The sequence below is a fragment of the Cnephaeus nilssonii genome (genome assembly GCF_951640355.1).
Source record: "Cnephaeus nilssonii genome assembly, chromosome: 11".
NCBI classification, from domain to species: Eukaryota; Metazoa; Chordata; class Mammalia; order Chiroptera; family Vespertilionidae; genus Cnephaeus; species Cnephaeus nilssonii.
The window spans coordinates 54,330,032-54,352,372 of NC_137082.1; the positions used below are offsets into that span (position 1 = coordinate 54,330,032).

General features: G+C 49.2%; 1 protein-coding gene across 1 annotated transcript in view; it reads left to right on the forward strand.

Annotated features, from left to right (window-relative positions):
• Window positions 1–22,341, forward strand: part of PARD6G (par-6 family cell polarity regulator gamma) — a 66,969-nt gene that overhangs the window by 9,504 nt on the left and 35,124 nt on the right. Inside the window, exon 2 of the mRNA XM_079783394.1 lies at window positions 15,771–15,993. Coding sequence (XP_079639520.1) covers window positions 15,771–15,993 — 223 coding nt within the window. The remainder of the gene's footprint in view (window positions 1–15,770; window positions 15,994–22,341) is intronic.

Sequence of the window (22,341 nt, forward strand, 5' to 3'; positions counted from 1 at the left end):
GTGACTTCCCAGGGCCCTAGCACACCTGGACATGTCACTTAGCAGAGGCCCCTGGAAGTTCACGGTGGGGGCGGGCAGCGCCTGCTGGGCTCTGCGTCTCCATGGTGAGCACAACTTTTCTCTTATGGAATTAGGAAAAGGTGGTTTCGTTTTGAAAAATGGCCCTGAGGAGTAAATGCCTGCCCGCGAGGGGAGGTACAGGCTTCAGTCGGCAATGAGGAGGCGCCTCACCTGAGGAAAGGGGGTGCCCACGACGCGCTTGAGGATCTGTTACGGAGCTGCACGTGCAGGAGGCATCCTTACTGTGTTTGCAAGTGTGGATCTCAGAGGGCGGCCCGTGTGTGCCCGTGGAAGGTCTGCTCCAGGAGGCAGTGTGCGCCCTCACCCCACGAGCTCTGTTGGCCAGGAGTAGGGGGGCGGTCTATGGACGGGCTGGTCGTAGCCACTGGTGAGCAGTTGCCATTTGCTGGATCTCTTGGCACGCACACTTGCATTTGATTCCGACAACAACCCTATTAGGAATGTGCTTTTGTCCCTTTTTTACAAAGAAGGAAATTCAGTCAGAGAGGTTGCAATGGCCCAGAGTCACGCAGCCAGTAAAGGTGAGTCAGGAATTTGAACCTGGTGTGTCGATCCCGGGCCTTGCTCTGAACGACTCTGCCCTACTGTCTGTGTTGATAAGACACCCCCAACCAGACCGCATCCCTCCTCAACCTGTGCCCATCCATCGTGAGCTCACACTGCGGTGTGACCCTGCTTCCCTGAACAGCCCAGGGTCCAGGCTCCTCTGCCTGTGGGTTTACACTTCAGGAATGTCCCATGGAGGTGGCAGCCATGAGTAGGCCCGTCTGCAGCTCACGTCTCACAGCACCAGGGTCTCCCCATACCTGCACCCCAGCTCCTAGAGCAGCCCCTCCTTGTCCACACTGTCAGCTGTCCTGTCCCACCGGGGAATCCCTTCCCACATGGGGCGTCCCTGTTCCTGCCTGACCTTCCATGTGGAATCCTCGCCCTGCCATTGAGGCTCTAAATTCCCTGTCTTAGGCTCGATTTCTTTGTTGGCTGGCTTGTGACTGTGAGCAGCTTCCTGCGTCCTTCCAGGTCCCGGGCTGCTGTCTGTGAGTGGGAGCAGTGACACCTCTTGTAGGAGTTAGGATTGAAGAGCCTGCACGCAAAGCTTGGCCACGTCTTCTCCCCAAACTAGAAACCCCTGCTGGGCAGAGGCCAAAGACCACGTTCTCGAACCTGTGTCCTCCCCCTTCTGCCCTGCCCCGTGCCTGCAGAGCAGTGCTGGGTCCGCGGGTGCAGGTGACACGTGTGCCCGCAGAGGTGACCACCACGCAGTGGGTCCTCAGGCCTCAGCAGCCCCGGGCAGCCTAGTGCAGGACGCGGGCTTGTCGGGGCAGTTCTGCAGGTGCCCACGGCAGCCCCGTCATCGCTCCGGATCGCGGTGGGTGGACTGGGCACAGGAAGGGGCCAGGCGCTCTCTCAGCTCCACCCAGCCTGACTCACAGGCCTGTGGCCCGATTTTAAACTGTCCCGACGTGCCAGCCCAGGAAGCCGTGCCATGGCAAGGCCCCACGCTCCAACAGACTCAGAGGCCTTGTCAGGTGCCGGCTGTGCTTGGTGACCGTTCCCCACAGGGAGGCCTTTCTGCCTTTTCTGTAGGGTGTGCATGTGCACACCAGCTCCTGGCCTTGTCCCAAAAGCGGCCCCGAGATGCTTGCATGGACCCTGCAGATGCATGCTCCTTTTGTGATTGGGTCCAGCCCCCTTCCTGACAGAAGCCCCGATCCTGCTCTTAGGGGGGTTCTGATGGTCTTAGGGAGCCCCACTCCCATGCAGTGATTGGTTCAGAGCGGGGCGTGTGACCTCAAACCCCCAAACCCCGACAATGAGACCGAGGGTCCTCTTCCTCTGAATGTTGTGTTGATTGTGACTCCAGGACCCACCTTGATGAAGAGGGGGGACGTCAGAGATACCAGCCACAGAACCACCTCCTGCACTGCACTCCTGGTTCCTGGCTTGTCTCCTGCGGGCGGTGCTGTGGGTCGTGCCCCTGTGCTCGCTCTGCTCTTTAAATCCAGGCCTGCGTCCTACGGTGTCTTCATTTGTATTTCTTAGTGTGTAATTGCACATTTGCACGTGTGATGACTGTGCATCATCTGGCTGCCAAACAAACCACCAGCCCATGAAGACACTCACAGGAGCTCAGAGCCCGGCCCCATCTGGCATTCAGTAAAACTTTGTTGAGTGAACCAGCCCATAGTGGTGACTAGCAGGATGCTTACTGGACGTTGCCAACCCTGCTCTTCAGGCCAGTGTGCACCCTGGGAGTCTTGGTGGAATGCAGACCGTGCCTCTCAGCAGGCCCAGGTGCTGCTGCTGCTGCACCATGAGGAGCAGGACCTGGGGTTTTATTTTATTACTAGAGGCCTGGTGCACGAAATTCGTGCACTCAGGGGGGAGGGGAGTCAGCCCGGCCTGTGCCCTCTCACAGTCCAGGAGCACTCGGGGGATGTTCGACTGCTGGACATCCTTAATGCTGCTGCGGCTTCTGGCTGAGCAGCGCTTCCCCTGTGGGAGCACACTGACCACCAAGGGGCAGCTCCTGCGTTGAGCATCTGCCCCCTGGTGGTAGTGCACGTCATAGCAACCGGTTTTTCCGCCAATCCGTTGATTTGCATATTAGCCTTTTATTATATAGGATTATTATTCTTTATTAATCCTCACAAAGGATATGTTTTCATTGATTTTTTTCAATGCATATTTATGAACTTCTTTTATTCCAATACATTTCCACACATCTCATCTGAAGACATACCACAGGAGCCTGTGTGACTTGGGTAATGTTTTTATTGATTTTTACAGAGAGAAGAAGCGGGAGAGAGAAACATCTCTGTAACCCCCACATGTGCCCCGACCAGGAATCGAACCTGTGACCCTTTGGTGCATAGGACCACAATCCAACCAACTGAGCCACGCCAGGCAGGGCAGGAGCTGGGTTTTGGTACCTGGGAGCCTGGGCCCAGCTCCAGAGACCCTGGCTCATGGCTGGGGTCGGTGGGCCAGGTGTGCAGGGCTCCCGCTCCTGGCTCCGAGAATTCCCTCTCTGGGCCAGGCCCTGCTGCTTGTTCTGTGATTTTTATTTTTTTACCTCATTGGGATCACATTCAGTTGTGTTTTCCTTGAGTTTCCGTATCGTAAAGGCTTCCTGAGTCATTAACCCTGAAACAGCCCTCTGTTGGCTTCTTCATTTTATCCCTGGGCATGTGCTTCCTCTGTTTGATGGGCATTTACAGCTTCCGTTTTTCACTATTGTAAATATTTTGATGAACATTTTCCATCCTCATCTGTCTGTGTTTCTGATGACCTGCCATTGCTCTCACCTGACAGGAGGGGCTGGGGCCTCAGCAGGGAGGGGGGTGGGAGGGTGGGGCCCAGCTGGGTGCAGTCCGTCGGGTGGGGCGGGCCTCGATGGGTGGGGCCTTGTCTGTCCTCCCAGCAGCAAGGCGCTCAGAGCTGCGGGGACCCCAGGGTCACCTGTTTGCACATTTCAGGTCTGCGTTGTAGGACAGATATCAGAGGATGTCCTGTGAAGGGTACTGTAGCCCCCGGGTGCCCCCCAGGAGTATCTTGTGTCCCAGATGAACACAGCCTCTGACAATAGGAAATGACCGAGGGACCTCTGGCAAGGACCACTCTGGGGATATTGGAACAGGAAGGTCTCGTGTCCAGGACCTAGGGCCGTGATTGCATCAAGACCAGAGAGGTCGCATCCCCGACCGCTGTGTGTGGCTTCCTGAGGCCCCACAGCTCCGTCCCACACGTGGGGAACAGGCGTCCAGAGAGGCCTAGGGCTCATCCCCAGGCCCAGAGCAGCGCCAGTGCAGGCCAAGTGGACGGGACCCAGGTCCCGGAGCCGGGATGGCCTTGACCCCACATTGCCCCCAGCGGACCATGTAGTCGATGTGGTCCCTCCCTTCTCCTTGGTGTTCTTTCCTTTTTCCCTCTGGCACGATCACCTCACACACTGTATGATTTAGGTATTCATTACTTTTACTGTCTCTCTTCCCTACTGGGATGGCAGTTTCGTGAGGACAGGCGTTTTTTTCTGTTTTGTTCACTGCGTACCCCAGTGTGTAGGACAGACAGTACCTGGAGCTTAGAGCTATTTCATAAAGTCTGAGGATGATTGCCAGCCCACACCTCACACTCATGGTTCATTCTCTGAATGCATTTTGAGCGCCTACTATTACTGAGGTCTGTGGGGGGATGAAACAGGATCACATTTAAAAAGAAATTTATGACTGAAAATCCCAGGGCAGGATAGTGTCTGTTTAATAAGTTCCATTGGCTGCCTGGCAGTTGTGGCTCGCTGGTTGAGCGTAGACCTATGAACTAGGACAGTGGTCGGCAAACCGCGGCTCGCGAGCCACATGCGGCTCTTTGGCCCCTTGAGTGTGGCTCTTCCACAAAATACGACGTGCAGGCGCGCACGTACAGTGCGATTGAAACTTCGTGGCCCGTGCGCAGAAGTCGGTTTTCGGCCTGGGCGAGTCTATTTTGAAGAAGTGGCGTTAGAACACTCAAGGGGCCAAAGAGCTGCATGTGGCTCGCGAGCCGCGGTTTGCCGACCACTGAACTAGGAGGTCACAGTTCGATTCCTGGTCAGGACACATGCCCGGGTTGCGGGCTCAACCCTCCAGTTAATGATTCTCTCTCATGATTGATGTTTCTCTCTCTCCCTTCCTCTCTGAAATCAATTATATATATATATATATATATATATATACACACACACACACAGACACACACACACACACACATATATTTTTTAAGTTCCTATTGGCAGTTTGGAGAAGGGAGTTCAATCAAAAGACACGTCACTTAAAATGACACTTTAGTAGAAGTGTGCTGGTGGTTTGGGGTACTTGGGGTCACTCTTGTGAAAGGGAGCAGAGAAGGAAAATGATGGCTGCACCTCCTTCTGGGGAAAGTCATTTGGAAGCAAAGCCTTTTTTTAAAAGAAAACACCCAGTACCTTCAGGGAGCGCTGGGCATAGCTGCGAGCACACAAGACTGTGTACCTTTCAAATTGGCATTTCATGTTGAGCTTTGACGTCTGAAATAAACTCAAAGCCAGTGCCCTGCTGGCTTCCTGCAGAGAGTGTTTTACTCGCTCAGAGACCCCCAGGTCGCTCATCCCATTTGCAAACATTCCAGCATGCCTTCTGAGTTGCCCCTGTGCCTTCTGGGTTGCCCCTGTGCCTTCTGGGTTGCCCCTGTGAAAACATCTTCACCTTCCTGAGGACACGTGTCATCTGCCTCAGGTGGATGGGCTGTGGCAGGCACACCGGGCGAGGCTGGTGCAGGCAGGCACCCAGCCCGACTCCATGCTCACATCTGACTTCCTGTGTGTTGTTGTTGTTGTTATTGTTAATCCTCGCCAGAGGATATTTTTTCCATTAGAGAGTGGAAAGGAGGGGGGAGTGGGGGAGAGAGAGAGAAGGAGAGAGATTGAGAGAGAGAGAGAGAGAGAGAGAGAGCATTGATGTGAGAGAGACACATTGATTGGCTGCCTCCAGATCTTGCCCCGATGGGGATGGGGAGCAAACTGTAACCCAGGTAGGTGCCCTCGACTGGGAATCAAACCTGCGACCCTTCCGTGCATGGGCTGATGCTCTAACCATCGAGCACGCTGGCCAGGGCTGGCTTCCTGTTTAGTGATTGTCAGTCAGTGTTAACTTAATTGAAATTCTAGAGTTTTATTTAAAAATGGTTAACAGAAGTTTAATTTATGAATTGAATGAAGATTCGAGTGCCTGCTGTATACAGGGTGTGAGCTAGGCTGCAACACGAGACCCTGCTCTCCCGGGCCCCTCTGGTTGTGAGCTGTGGTCCTTCCCTGCCCTCGCTCATGCGGTGATTAAACATTTGTGGCCGCTTGGGGTTGGGGAGGTGTCTTACAGTGACCTACTTACTAAGCAGATTTTAACTGGTAACGACTTCCTTAATAGCCCGGCTCCTGTGGCCTTGCCTGGTGAGTTTGACGACACCCCATCGTGCCCCGTGGGCACCTTACACACCAAGGGCCAGGTGACTTAACCTTTCTCAGGTGCAGAGCACCTGTGAGTCCGAGCTGCCTCCTCCACAGGACCCCTCGGAGTAGAGGCGGGAAGGTGGGGAGCTTGTGGCTGTGACTGTGGGAATGGGGACAGCCGGCCAGACTTGAGGCGCCCACCAAGCACGCCTCTCCTGCTCGGAGTTCAGCTTGTTTGTACACACAGTTGAGTTGTTTAAACATGTGGGTAAGTGTGGGGAGACCTCCTTAGGCATCAAGAAAAGGGAAACTTAATACTTTTAACCTGGAAAGAAAAGGAATGCTCGTGGTAATGGATTATCTTTGGGGGGGTCACATGACATTGAATGATGAAAACAGATTTATATTGTCAGAGCCTGGTGACTCCAGAAATATCATTCATACAAAGTTTTAGCTCCTGAATCGGAGAGGAGAGACGGAGGGCCTTCTGCAGTTTGTGGCCAGGGTGGAGAGGGGCGTGTGAGAGGTGGCAAGTTCTATCCTGCCCTCCGTCCTCCTTCCCAGTTCAACTTTGTGGGACCCATTCGAACTGGAAAAGCTGGCCCTACCAGCTTGGACGAGTATCATCTCTTGCTTCTCCCCTGCAGGGCCCGGTAATCACTGGGGCCTCCCCCCAGTTCTTAGGTCTTCCTCTTCCGAACCGATGAGCGCTGACAGCAGGTGGTTGGACCCCTGGCCCGTTGGGGTTCCCGTCTGTCCGGAGAAAGCAGACCTTCTGTGGTTTCCGTGTTTCTGGACGTGTGGCCTCCAGTCAGCCTTCAACTGGCTGTTTTTTGAAAAATTATTCTTTAAGGTGTAATATTTTAAAAATAGCTCTAGCAGCTATAATTCACATGAAATAAAAACCACGCCTTTAAAGTATAAATCAGGTAGTTTTTAGTACATTTAGAGTTGTGCAGTCATGACCACTGTCTAAGTTTAGAACATTTCTTCACCCCATACCCATTAGCAGTTATTCTCAATTCCTCCCAACCCCCAATCCCCGGTCTACTTTCTCTCTATGCATTTGCCTAGTCTGTGCATTCAGTATAAATGGAATCACACAACATGTGGTCTTTGTGTCTGGCATCTTTCACTCAACGTAATGTCTTTCCCTTAGTGTATGTCAGTACTTTCATTTCTTTTTGTGGCCAAATAATATGCAGTTATAAGGATAGACCAGCCCTGGCCAGGAGGCTCATTTGTTTGGAGCATCGTCCCATACACCAAAAGGTCTCAGGTTCGATTCCCGGTCAGGCCACATACCTCGGTTGCAGGTTTGATCCCTGGTCAGGGCATGTAAAAGAGGCAACCGATCGATGTTTCTCTCTCACATTGATATTTCTCTTTCTCTCTCTCTCTCAAATCAATTTAAAAAGCATATCCTTGTGTGAGGATTAAAAAACAGGAAAGGATAGACGACGTTTTGTTTATCCAACGTCAGTGATGGGCGTCTGGGTTGTTTCCACTCTTGGCTTTTGTAAATAACGCTGCTGTGAACATTCATGTGCAGTTTTTGTGTGGACATATGTGTTCCTTACTCTTGGGTGTACACCTAGGAGTGAGATTTCTGGGCCCTATGTACAATATTTTTTGGAGCTGCGGAACTGATTTTCAAAGCAGCCCCACTGTTTTAGGAACCAGCTGCGTCTGAGAGTTCAGATTCCTCCATTCTTCCCAACGCATTGTCAAAGAATCCTATCAAAGAATCATTGCCTAACCCAAGTAATGAAAGTTTCATCCTATGTCTTCTAAAAGTTTTATACATTCAATTCTCACATTAGGTCTGTATCCAATCTGAGTTCATTTTTGCTTATGATATGAATAAGGCATCCAACCTCATTGTTTGCATGTGGGTATCAAGCCAGCACCATCTGTTGAAAAGACTGTTCTTTTCCACCGTTGAATTTTCCTGGCATTCTTATCAAAAGTCAATGGATCGCAAATGTAAGGTGGTTCTTTTCTGGACTCCCAATCCTATTCTATTGATTGTATGTCTATTCTTATGCCAGCCCTACACTGTAAGTTCTGAAATTGAAAAGTGTGAGTCCTCCAACTCTGTCCTTCCAGAATCTTTTGGATTTCTGGGGTCCCTTTGCATTTATATATACATTTTAGGAACAGGTTGTCAATATCTGCAAAAAAGCAGGTAAGATTTTAATATGGTTGGATTGAATTTGTAATCACCGTGGGGAGTGGGACCACTGATGTCTCTGCTTGGTCAGCTCGGTTCAGCTGATGACTGGACAGAGAGGTCCTTACGTGATTTGGGCAGCCAGCCTTTCTGCCTGTGCGCAGGGGCTCTGGGTACGTGCTGGAGCACATCTCCAACCCTCCGGCACTTCACACCTCCAGCCTCCACTTCCTGATTGTACAGAATCCCAAGGTCAGCCAGATGTGAGGGATTACAGGCTTTTCAGGACTTTCCTGACCTACACACGGCCCTGTACATGTGGGTGGCCTTCCAGATCTCCAAGAATATATCAGAGCTTTTCAAAGCTGCCCGTGGACATCTCATTGCCCAGCATATCTTTTTCGCTCTTTTTTTTTTATTATTACAGTAAAGTACACATAACAAAAGTTACCATCTTAACTATTTTTAAATGTACAGTTCAGTGTTGTTAAATACGTTTGCATTGTTGTGCAGCCATCACCGCCATCTGTCTCCACACTCTTTCCGTCTTATCAGCTGAAACTCGATACCCATGAAGCAACAGTTTCCCATTCCCCCTCCTCCCAGCCCCTGGCAGCCACCATTCCACTCTCTGTCTCTGTGATTTTGACTACTCATGAAGTACATCAAATATAAGTGGAATCATAAAGTTGTAGCATAAGCCCGAATCTCCTTCCTTTTAAGGCTGAATAATATTCCATTGCATGGATGGACCACACTTTGCTTGTCCATTCATCTGTAGATGGACAGTTGAGTTGCATCTACATTTTAGCTCTTGTGGATAATTAAGCTACATGGTTGTACAAATGTCTTTTTTGAGACCCTACCTTCAGTTTTCCTGGATGTATACTCAGAAGTGAAATTGCCGTGTCAAAGGATAATTCTCTTTTTAATTTTTTGAGGAACCTCCATAGTATGTTCTACAGTGGATGTACCATTTTACAGTGCCATCAACAGTGCAGAAGGCTTCTAATTTCTCCATATCCCACCAACACTTGCTTTTTGGTTGTGTGTGTGTGTGTGTGTGTGTGTGCGCGCGCGCGTGTATGTTATAGTTGTCGTCCTAAGAGGTGTGAATCCCCAGCATTCCTTTTTATTGTGTTTGTCCAGTTCTTGTTTGCTTCAGCTGGCACCTTACCGCAGGTACTTTCACAGTGATTTCTATACCCTAAAGTCTTCAAACATCAAAACCTCACTAAAAGAATTTTGAGAATTACCTCTATACAGATTATAATGTATTTGGAAGTTGGATCTAATTTTCTCATATTACTAGTAAATATAGTTACAAAGTATACAATTTCGAGCATGTTGTAAAAATTTCATTTAAAATACAACTTTTATCATATAATCTTTAATCATTAAACAATTGCTGCTGATAGTTTTAACAAATGCCCCGAGGAGAGGGGTTTTCCCCTGTGAGTAGGGCTCTCCAGGGCGGTCTAGTAGTGACAGTTCCGTGGGTGAGGGGTTTTGAGTGAGCAGCAAACCGGTTGTGTCCCTCTCAGGCTGTTAGGCTGCTGGTTTTCAAAGCTGCAGAGAGGGAGATAGGAAGTTAAAACCACACAGCTTGCTGCTCTGAGATTCAGAATAAACCCTCCTTGGATTGTTGAAAGCCTTTGTTAAACTCCACAATTCTCAAAAAATTTATTTTGACCCTAACCGGTTTGGCTCAGTGGATAGAGCGTCGGCCTGCGGACTCAAGGGTCCCAGGTTCGATTCCGGTCAAGGGCATGTACCTTGGTTGCGGGCACATCCCCAGTAGGAGGTGTGCAGGAGGCAGCTGATCGATGTTTCTCTCTCATCGATGTTTCTAACTCTCTATCCTTCTCCCTTCCTCTCTCTCTAAAAAAAAAAAATCAATAAAATATATTTAAAAATTTTATTTTGACCCTTTTCGCCAGTGTTCTGATGGCTCTTAGGAGTGGAGTTTTGCAGATTATTACTCCACTGTTCCAGAGGTGCTTTGAGTTGATGTCTTAAAACAGCAAATACTCTGCTCTTCCCAAGCTCTTAGCCCCCTTGGGTTTCTACCCCCTTTGTCTCCTTGCTTCTTGACCAAGGAGAAGGGTCTTGCTCTTTGACAAAGAAGCTTATCAGTAACGGAGTTTACTGGGTAGCACATGCCTTTTGTAGCAACTGGTATTATTTACTCCAATAGCACTTGCAGGAGCCTCCCCTTCTTAACTACAACAGGAAATGAGATAAGTGGGTAGGTAGGTAGGTAGACAGACTGTTTATTTTCTAATTGCAGTATAATGATCATATTATTATTACTTATTTAATATTTTTAAGGGGAATATAAATGAATCACATTTACAAGTTGATTCACTTTTACTTACTGGCCTTCTTTGTCTTTGAGATGATGTTTTTTAATTTTATGAGATAACCGCCCCCCCCACCCCCCGCTTTTACTATTCTGTTGTAGGAAAAATAGTTGGGTTCAGCTATGAAATACAATAAATATTATTAAAATAATAATAGAATGACAGTTTATTTGTCTGCAAGCTCTGGGAAATAAGGAGTACCTCTGTGAATTTCCTGATAACGAATGAAAGAGTGCTTGATTTTTTATTTTTTACTGGTTTTCAAAATAATGGGTTGGTTTCCATGGCATCATCCAAAGAGTGAAAAATAAATTTTTGTTTATTATAAACAAATGTATTGATACATACTGGATGTGTTTAAACCCATAACAATTATGATCCATATTGGTGATCAAATACACAAATAATCCCATCTTTGGCTCTTGGGAGATTACTCAAGCTAGTTCCTGAGTCCTTTTGGTTTGACCCTAATAGTCTTCAGGCCCTACAGGACACCTGCTACCTAAGGCCACCCTGCCAAGACCAGGAGATGTAGCAGATCACAAACACAGGGAAACAACCAAAATGAGGGGAAAAGAAACCTGTCCCAAACGAAAGAACAGGATAAAATTCCAGAAAATGAACTAAATGAAATGGAGGCAAGCAATCTATCAGATGCAGAGTTCAAAACACTGATTATAAGGGTGCTCAATGAATTTACAGGAAGAATAAGTGAACTCAGTGAGAACTTACACAGAGAGATAGAAACCATAAAAAAGAACCAGTTAGAAATGAAGAATACAGTAACTGGCATGAAGAATATATTGGATTGCCCAGCCAGGGTGGCTCAGAGGTTGAGTGTTGACCTATGAACCAAGAGGTTGCCAGTTTGATTTCTGGTCAGGGCACATGCTCAGGTTGCGGGCTTGATCCCAAGTAGGGGGCGTGCAGGAGGCAGCCAATCAATGATTCTCTGTCATCATTGATGTTTCTAACTCTCTCTCCCTCTCCCTTCCTCTCTGAAATCAATAATAAATAAATAAATAAAAAGACATAGGGTGACTGAATGGATATGAAAACAAGACCCTTACATGTGCTGTCTATAAGAAACCCACTTTAGATCTAAAGACACACAGAGACTGAAAGTAAAGGGATGGAGAATACATTTTATGCAAATGTAGACATAAAAAAAGATAGGGTAGCAATACTTTTATATCGGACAAAATAGGCTTTAAAACAGACTAAAAAGAACAACATTTAATATACAATAATCAAGATATGGAAGCAATATAAGTCTCTATCAATAGATGAAAGAATAAAAAAGCAGTGGTATCCTATCTAGTAAAAGGGTATTATGCAAATTAACCATCACTCCATCACAAAGATGGTGGCACCCATAGCTACAAGATGGTGGTGCCCAGTCCTCTCAGCCCTGCCGAGTCCCCCAGTCCCAGGGGTCAGCGCTGAGAGCGGGCAGCGTGAATGGCCTGGCGGAATGCTTGCTTCATCGCCGCGCCCAGCCGCGGATGGGCCTCTGGGCCGTGGAGAGCCTCTGGGCAGTGGGCACAGAGCGACCAGGCCCCACAGAGAGCTACTGGCACATGGATTTGTGCGCAGGGCTACTAGTATATATATAATGGAATATTACAAGGCCATAAGAAAGAATGTAATCTTACCATTTGTGACAACATGATTGGACCTAGAGAATATTATGCTTAGTGAAATAGGTCAGACAGAGAAAGACATATACCATGTGATTTCACTTATAAGTGGAATCTAAAAAAACAAAATAAAACAGAAACAAACTCATAGACACAAAGACCATTTTGACAGTTGCCAAATAGGAGGGGGACTAAGTGAAAAAGGTGAAGGAATTAAATACAAGTTGGCAGTTACAAAATAGTCATGGGGGTATAATGTACAGCATAAGGAAGAGAGTCAGTGATCTATACTAATAAAAGGGTAATATGCTGATTAGACTGGATGTCTTCCGGACAACCTTCTGGATGTCCTTCCTGACAAAGCCAGGCCCAGATGAAGCCGCTGGGGTCCCGGGTGCCTGTGGCTGGCGTGGGTGAAGCTGCCCCTGGTCCTGGACACCTGCGGCTGCGACCAGCCTGGGAAAAGCTGCCCCCGGTCCCAGGTGCCTGCGGCTGCGGCTGGCCCGGGCGAAGCTGCCCCTGGTCCCGGGCGCCTGCGGCCAGCCTGGGTGAAGCCAGTCTGGGTCCCAGGTGCCTGTGGCCAGCCAGAGGGAGGGAAGCCTGTGTCCTGGGTGACTGTAGCCGGCCAGAAGAGGGAAGCCTGGGTCCTGGGTACAGGGGCCGAGGCAGAGGCGGTTAGGGGTGATCAGGCCAGCAGGGAGCAGTTAGGGGCGATCAGGCAGGCAGGCAGATGTGGTTAGGAGCAATAAGGAAGGCAGTGGAGCAGTTAGGGGCAATCAGGCAGACAGGCAGAGGTGGTTAGGGGTGATCAGGCAGGTAGGCAGGGGAGCAGTTAGGAGCCAGTGGTCCTGGATTGGAGAGGATGCAGGCCGGGCTGAGGGACACCCCCACCCTGTGCATGAATTTCATGCACCGGGCCTCTAGTATTGTAATAACTATGTATGGTGCCAGGTGAGCAGTAGACTTATCTAGGGGATCACTTTTTAAAGTGTATGATTGTCTAACCACGCTGTTCTACACCTGAAACTAATGTAATATTGTATGTTACCTGATACTGAAAAATAAAACCTTAACATATTAAAGCATATTTTGAGGAAAATTATTAAAAGAACTGAGAAACAAATTGAGGTGCATCTTAGATCAAGTGCCAAATGCAGTTAGACTAAAACATTGCAGAATAAGTTATTTAATGGCTGCTGTTTCTCATTACTTAAATTGCAGGATGGGGCACAAGTCTAGGAGGCGTGAGAGGAATGAGGGCGGGCTTGAGTCCCTAAGTGAAAATGAGCATGTTATGCCCACTTTGGGGGAATAGTCAACTAATATTTATTTATAGGAGTCAGAAATACTCTTACTAGTCTTATTAGACATGATTAAAAATCATTTTATATACTTAGTGAAAAAAAATGAAATAAAAGAATGGTGAAGATGGTGTATACTGATCAAAAACTAATTGCTCAGGAAATTAGCATCCTATATAAATAAAGAGCTAATATGCTAATTAGACCAAACTGTGGAACGACCTTCCGGAATGACCAATGGGCAGGGGGTGGGGCGTGAGGCAGCTGGGGCCGAGGGCCGAGCCCCTTGCACGAATTCTGTGCATAGGGCCTCTAGTATATTAGATATATGGGATGGGAAATGATGGTTGATATTGAAGTAAGCATGTGTGATGTGATTGGCTAACCAAATCTGAAAAAAATCACATTAAACCTATGTTGTAGCCTTGATCTCTTGTCTTAGAAAGTTTTATAGCCCGTGTGTGGGCCAGCCAATGGTGTATTCTTAGAATGCTAGTAAATATTGAGAAGAAAAGTAATGCTTATCTGTAAGTAATGTGGGGGCTTTAGGTCTGCTGTGCTCTGGGCACCGGCCCCAGCCCTCCCTGGCCCCTGCCAGGCCCTGCTGAGTTCAGAGCCTTTGTTCCCTAACGCAGCCATTGAAGACAGCTTTTCCCAAACCAGTGCTTTGGGTTGTCCCACAGCTGTGTGCCTTGAAGTTTTCTTATTCCTGGGGCAGTGCAGGATGGGTGAGGAGTTTGTTTTCTTTTGCTTTTTTAAAGGGAAATGCCTTAGGAGACCGGTTCTCCGAGATCTGTGGAAGTTGACGTCTGGAGACTAATTCCCTTAAAACCAGTGGTTTTATGTGTGCGGTCCCAGCAGCATCAGCTTCTCCTGGGAACTTGTAAAAATGCCAATTCTTGAGCTGCCAATTCCAGAACGTGGGCATCTAGGTGGCCGACGCCTGCCCAGATTTGAGAACCGTGCAGACCTGTATGGTTGGAGTGGGTTTGCTCTTGACATCATGTCCAGAGGATATGGCGACTCGCTTTTGTGTAAACACCAGGCATTTCGTTCTTGTGTATTTTGGAACCAGTATAGTCTGTTTGCAGTTTTATTGAAGAGCACAGAATCTGTCCTGCCTGATGCAGGAAGGTCCCTGTTGCCAAGTGAGGAACAACAGCCAGAACCCTCACTCCAAACAAACAGGCGGTGTCTTTGGGTCCCTGGACAGTTCACCCGGTGGGAGGTGACCCGGGGTCCTCTCCAGGCAGGTGGCCCGGAGCTCTGCAGGCAACTCTGTGGGTATCTGAGCCAGGCCAGGGCTGGGAGGCCGGGAAAGAGGGGCCTGGGCAATTCCCAGAGCAGGAAGAGTGAGGACCACCTTTGTTTTTTTAATCTTCACCCGAGGATATGTTTTTTATTGATTTTTCAGAGAGGGAAAGAAGAGGAACATCGATGTGAGAGAGAAATATCGATCGGTTGTCTCCCGTATGTGCCCTAACTGGACTTTGAGCCCACAACCTCGGTGTAGGGGATGATACTCCAACCAATTGAGCCACCCGGCCAGGGCAGGGCCTTTTTTTTTTTTTTTTAAAGAGAGACCTCTATGTTCTCTGTCTCCCCAAGATTTGTGAATCGTCGTTTTCACCAGGTCCCCGCCCCCGTCTTTCTTTTTCTTTCCCTCCCTCCCTCCCTCCCTCCCTCCCTCCCTCCCTCCCTCCCTCCCTCCCTCCCTCCCTCCCTTCCTTCCTTCCTTCCTTCCTTCCTTCCTTTTTTTCTATTTTGCTTCCACTTCTGATCCTTTTGAAGTACAGCTATTTGTTTGTTGTTTTTTTTAATGCAAATTACATCAAATCATTTCCTTGCTTAAAATTAAAATTGTTCCCGGACTTCCTGTGCCCTTAGGAAAAAGTCCAGAAGTGTCCGCTGCACTTGCCTCCCCTGTCTCCGAGTGTCTGAGCTGCTCAGGGCTGTGCAGGTGTGGTCCCGGGCCCCAGACCCGGTGAGGAACGAAACAGGCGCTTTATTCCATCGTCTGTGCTTATAGTTCATTTTGATACTGCTTTCCCCCTACAACCTGAGCATGGCGCCTGGCCTGCTCTCAGGACTTGTTGAGTCAGCTGTTCCCTCGTGGGCTCATGGAAGCTCCATGAGGACAGGGGCCCTGCTTGCCACTGTGTCCCAGGCCTTGTAGAAGCTCGGTAAACACTTATTAATCCTCGGTGCCCTTTCCCTGTTGTTCACTTACGCCCGTATCTTGCATTGTAGTTTGGGGCTGAGTTCCGGAGGTTCTCCTTAGACCGCCAAAAGCCTGGGAAGTTTGAGGATTTCTACCAGCTGGTGGTGCACACCCACCACATCGCCAACACCGAAGTGACCATTGGCTACGCAGACGTGCACGGCGACCTGCTGCCCATCAACAACGATGACAACTTCTGCAAGGCGGTCTCGAGCGCGAATCCCCTGCTCAGGGTCTTCATCCAGAAACGAGGTACTGCTTCCCGGGCGCGGCACTCATCTCAGAGATGAATACAGTCCTCAGTTTTGTCTGTCATTACAGAGCCTGAGATTTTTGTTTTCTCGCCAGTGGTAAGAGACGAAAGGAATTAACGTTTGTTTGGTCAACATTGCTTTATTAGAAAGGCTTAAAAATATCTAAACTGTATTCTCCACTTCAGTGTTGACTTGTGATTTTTAAATACGGAGGAAAAAAGTAATATTGATACTTTCAGTATTTTAACTGGAAGCAAGTTAATTCAGTAACGAAAAGGCCTTAGTCAGTAACCCAAGAATGAAACTTAAGGTTGCCAGTATGTTTTCCACTGTGTTTTTGGGATTGGAAAAAGATGTTAGTTTTAAATTGTTACTTTGGTTAACTTGAGCTCTGAAGACCTAGTTTTGCTGTGACAACATCAGAGCCTCTTTTTTTTTTTTTTCCTCTTTGCTAAGTTTGGGAGAGCGTTAACATTTCAGAATTATATACCTTTGAACAACATGGGGGTTAGGGGTGCCAACCACCTGGCACTCAAAAATCCACTGTAACTTTTGACTCCATAGAGTGCTGTTGTCCCTGGGCACTTACCGGGGATCCATTCCAGGACCCCCTGCTGGTACCAGAATCCCGGGGATGCTCGAGTCCCCTTTCTAGGACAGCCTAGGTTAGTGAATACGGTCAGCCCCCTGCATGCTCGAACCCCTAGCCACAGATCAGAAACAGAGCAGGTGTTTATTGAAAGCCGTCCACGTGTAAGTGGACCCACACAGGTTGTTCAAGGGTCAACTGTACTGACGGAAAGAACCCCCTGAGGTGACACGTGATTTTCAGGAAATGGAAAAATGGCGTTTTACGGTTGACTTGGTCATGCCTGCCCCCCTTCTCCGAGGGCGCCTTCTGTCACATGTGAGCACTGGGTGCCCTTAAAGAACAGCGTGGCCTCGGGAAGACCTGCAGCCCATGTGCGTGCTGCGGTGACTTTGACCTTAGCCGGAGGGGGCGGGTCCCGGTCTCTGGATGGGGGCAGAGCCTAAGCACCCACCAAAAGTAGCAGCCACAGCCACGAGGCCGGGGGAGGCCCTCGGGGACGCGGGGCCTGGGCTCGGTGCGGCAGGTGCTGCTCTCCCGCGCAGGTTGTCCTGAGGTGAGCGCAGCCCGTGCACAGCTGCGAGCACACTGGCCGGTGGTCGGTGCCCCGTGAACGAGCTGTCACATCCTGTTTGTAGTGACGGAGGGAACGCATGTGGAGAGGGAGCACCAGGAGACCGCTGACCTCACTCCGGACTTTTTTTCTGGCACGAGATCAGAAAGCTCCGCCTCTGTGTCCCAGACGTCAACACAGCTGTCACTTCCTCAGGTGGCCTGGGGGAGCGGCTGAGGCGGAGGACCCTCTTCTGCCTCGGCAGGCCCTGGCTGTGCTGTGGCTGCTGCCTCCTCCCTGCCCCTGCGGCCCCCACCACACAGCACGTGGGCAGGTGTTCGCGCCCCCTCTCAGGAGGGCCTGGTCCCAAAGGCTCTATCTGAGGCGCCCGCCTGCCCATCCGCTCTCTCTGCTGTGCTTGCTCGCTGCTCTCGGGGCTGGCTTGTCCCACAGCTCTGCCCGCACAGGTCGTGCTGTCGGCTCACTGGGGTGGGAGGTGAGCAGTGGGTGTGAGACGCCACGTGGACTGCAGGGGACACGGGCTTTGTCATCTGCGGGAAGGGAAGGCGTCTCTGTACTGCTGCGTGTGGAGCTGGGCGTGGAGCAGGACAGAGGCACTGCCTGCCCTTTACGAGGCCGGTCCTCAGGACGCTTGGCACCCTCGCTCTTGATTCCCCGACGCGGTGACGCGGGAAGCTCCAGGTCTGTGTGTGCAGGTGGGGTTGCATTAACTTCCGTGGCTTTGCCTCTCTGTGGGGCCGAGGTCCTGCATCCTGTCTTCATTATTTACCTTTCCTCCTTCCTGTGGCATCAGAGACTTAGCCCGGAGATGAACGAGCTGGCTTACGGTTCCGACCCATCTTGTTCTCAGCGTGGGCCTAGCACCTACAGCCCCTGCCTTTCTCTGTCGAGTGGCAGCAGGAGCTCGGAGCACCCGAGACTGCCCCTCCAGCACCTGCTCCCTGGCTGTGACCAGCGAGCCCTCCTGTCCTCAGCTGAGGTACCCACCTCGGGGTGCTTTCCGGCTGACACAGGAAGACGTCCCCGTGTTCACAGCGGTCAGTGTCCCTGCCCAGGATCGGCAGGACCTGCCCATAGAAATCACAGACATGTTCATATCGTGTTAGTGGTAGCCAGATATCTTGAATATCATCGATAGTTGGTCATAATTTTACAACAATGGTACAGATGGTTATTTAATGTGTGAGTGAGAAATCACATACAGTCAGCTCTCCATGTCTGTGGGTTCCACATCCATGGGTTCAACCAACTACAGATCGGAAATATTTTGGGGGAAATGTTTTGTTTTTTGCTAATGTGCAACACAGTGAGGCTCCTACAATGGTGGTATCTATACTAAATGCGTGGTGACTTTCCCTGGTCATTCCCTAAACAATACAGTGTAACAGTTATTTATACAGCATTTAAATTGTGTGAGGTATTATAAGTAATCTAGAGATGATTTAAAGTGTATGGGAGGATGTCCGTAGGGTAAATGCAACCACTAAACCATTTTATAGAAGGGACTTGAGCATCCGTGGATTTTTTTTGGGGGGGGGGGTGTGTGTGTGGGATCCTGGACCAGTTCCCCTATGGATATTGTGTACATAATTGCTTTAATATTTTGATAATTGTCTCCAAAGGGATCATCTCCTCTGTAATCCCATGTATTTTACTGTACGCCTTTAAAAATGCTTTCCCGAGAAGGCATCCCCAGCATTATGAGCTGGCTGAGCGTTCTTGGGCACTGGGGTAAGGACCCTGTTGCAGTCAGTCAGCATTTGGGAGCTCGGACAACAGGCCAGGAACCAGTCAGGGGCCTTTTCCTGGGGACGCTGGGTGGTGTTTTTGCTCGAAGGGCAGAGGACCACCCCTTTGGCTTCACATCTGCAGGCTCTCCTGCATTTACTAGACTTCTGCAGCCCTCGGTCCAGGCTGGGCTACTGTTACAAGCTGTGGGGTTTTCCCTGGATTAAATAACAGATGTTTTTATGCCTTTCACTTCATGCTTTGCCCATTTTAGTAAGAGAATAAAGTAGTCACAGAGGCAGAATCGCGAGTCCCATTTGCATATTTGGACAGACCCAGCCAGTGTTCGGGAAGCTCATCTCTCTGTGCCCTGCGGACGCCTGTCCTTCCCGGGGAAGCTGGCCCAGCCAGAGAGAACGCAGGACAAGACCAGCAGAGATATTTGGAGTGTCTCTTTCTAATTTTAGCAGAATAAACAGGAAGTGCAAATACCCATCAAATAATTACTTCAACTACCAGCGTGCCCTGTACTCTTGTTATTTAAGGGATGGGCCTCTTTACCTCTCGGACCCCAGCCCAGGAGTAGAGGTGGAACCCTAGCTGAATTTCAGTTGCTCTCTGTCCCTGGGGTACCACTGCCCGGGCATCAAGAGGAGGTTGATGAAGTCTTCATTATACTACAGGACTTTCGGAACAATTAGAGTACTCTGAACTGTTTACTTTTAAACCAGCCTAAATATAGCACACTTGCATGTATCTGTTAACTGTTCTCTGGCAATTCTTTGGGTTTCTCGAATGAGGAAGACACATTTATAAACTTTTTGATTTATCAGAAGTTGCATGATTGGGAGCTGGGGCGAGGGGGAGGGGTGTGTTTGCTTGTGATTCCACTTAAGCGAGTTGCCAGAAAAAGTAATTAAGGCGTGTTCTTCCAAGTCAAATGTATAGAATTATTGAGAGTTGGGTTTAGACGTTGGCAGAATCTTGTTACCAGGCATATGAAATCCTGATTACGGTGGCTTTTCTTGGATTCCGTATTAAAAGTAGCTGGAGATGTGTTTGGTTTTAAGTTGGGGGCTCCCCGTGTAGCAGGAATTGGAGCTGCCACCACTGAGTTTCTGTACCCCCACCCTGTTTGATTCGTCCTCAGACGCGGCCCAGGCTGTCGAGGCTCTTTGAGTTGTGGGTAAAGGTGTAGGTTTGCTGGATTGGGCTCCTCATGTCCCTACTCCCTGGAATCTGGAGCTTTTTCACGAGACACGTCTGCTTCTTTAATTGTCACTGTGTCCTGGAAGTTTGAGTATTTGGAGAATTTCTTTCTTTTCTTCTTCTTTTTTTTAATTGAAAAAAGGGCAGAACCTCTCCCACTGCCTCCCGTGGGAACATGCAGAAAACAAAATGCCTGACCCGGCATCCCCCCCGCCCCCCAGGAGTGGGAGTGATGGGGAGAGAATGTGCTGATGCAGCTCGTGAAAAGGAAAACAAAGGCCAGCCGCCCACTGTCCGCAGAACCCGGGCCTTGTCCTGAGGGCCGGCCTGCAGGCCGTGCCCAGTGAGTCCACCTGAGTCTGGGCTCTGCCTCTTCCCCTCCAGCCAGAGCTGACACAATGGAATCGGATTCTACTTTTTTCTTATTTTCTAGTCATATGTGCTTTTACATATTCAAGCTGGTAGTATAATTTATAATTTGGATTCATGCACTTAAAAAACTCAACATCATAAATAACCATGTCCTATGTCATTAAGTTATTTGTAAAACTGTTTGTTTTTAAAAGTCTTTTCTGCTCATAACATCTTCATAAAAGAAAATTCAAACAACGTGGAAACAACACTGCCCTGAGGTGATCACCGTGTCCATTTTGGTGCGCCCCTTCAGACCCGTGGAGCGGACAGTCCGTGGGACCCCGTGGCACATAAACGGGGTCATAATATGTGTCCTGTAGAGATTATTTTAACCTAGAATTATATTTTTGACTTTCTGTACATATATGTAGATATATATGATCCTTTTATTTTTTAAATCCTCACCCAAGGATATTTTTGCCATTGATTTCTAGAGAGAGTGAAAGGGAGGAAGGAGAGAGAGATGGGAGGGAGGGAGGAGGGGGGACAGAGAGAAAGACATTGATTGGTTGCCTCCCACACGCACCCCTACCTGGGCTGGGGAACTTGCAGCTGAGGTATATGTCCTTGACCGGGAATTGAACCAGCCACCCTTCGGTCTGCAGGCTGACACTAACCACTGAGCAACCGGCCCGGGCTATATGATCCTTTTAATGGACATAGCAGTTGTATGAATGTAACAAAATTTAACCAATTCTTTATGAATTTGTATTTCCACTGTTCCAATGTTTCATTATTATAAACAGTGTTGGACATGTCTAGATATTGTCAGGATAGGTCAGCGGAGCACCTGCGGGCAGGTGGTGGTGAGTCTGATGGGGACAAGGGGGAGGTTTAAGCAGAGGCTTAACCTGCTCAGTGTCTCCTGCATTAGGCGTGCAGTTTGGGAGGCGAGGCCTGCTGAGTCTGGAGAGCATGGAGTTAAAACCTGGTGTGATGCTTTATGAAATGTCGCTGAAGGAGGGCAGAACAAGTGCCCGCCACTCTGGGCTTTGGGGAAAACGGGGTTATATTTGAGCTTTGTGGCCCTTGTGGGGGTTGGTTGGCCACAGATATCAGCACAGAGGTTTTGGCCTCTGGCACCTTCCAAAAGGCCAGTCCTTCCTTCATTGCCCTTTGACCTGGACGACGGCGCCCGGTCAGCCAGCTAGCCCTAACTTTGCACCACAACCTACAGAGCCCCAGTGAACACGCAGCTCCTGGGCCGTCACCACAACGGTCCCTCCTGGGAAACAGTGGACTCCATGGCCCATTGTGTAGAGTAGCTCATTGTGTAAGGGATGTTACCTGCACCAGTTTGGAGTCCAGAGATATAAAAATTTCCATCATGACCTCTTCTTTTCCAGCAGCGTAAGCAAGACTGGGATTTCCTCTTGCACATTGGTGTGTCTTCCTGTTTTTTCCCCTGTATCTCTGTCCTTTCCATCTCTCCTGTGGGAAAGTGACTCAGCACCGAGCCTCCACCTGCACCCGGGGGTTCTCGTAAACACCGAGGCACTTTGTGGCCTTTAACAGATGCAGACAGGGCACTGGGTGGGACCGGCAGTGGAGTTTGCAGCTATTTACACCTAAGCTGCTTTCTGGGGGTGGTGTGAGTGCAGGGGATGCCCCTGTGGTCCTGCCCAGCACAGCGCAGCCTCCACAGAACCACGGAGGGCAGACGAGCGGGTTGGGAGTGCTTTACCCTGTAAAAGAGAGTGTTAATACCATATATATTAACTAATATATAACTAATTTTTTATTGTGGCAAAGCACCTATAACATAAAATTTACCACTTTAACCATTTTTAATCATGTGATTCAGTACTATTGAGTTCATTCACATGGCTGTG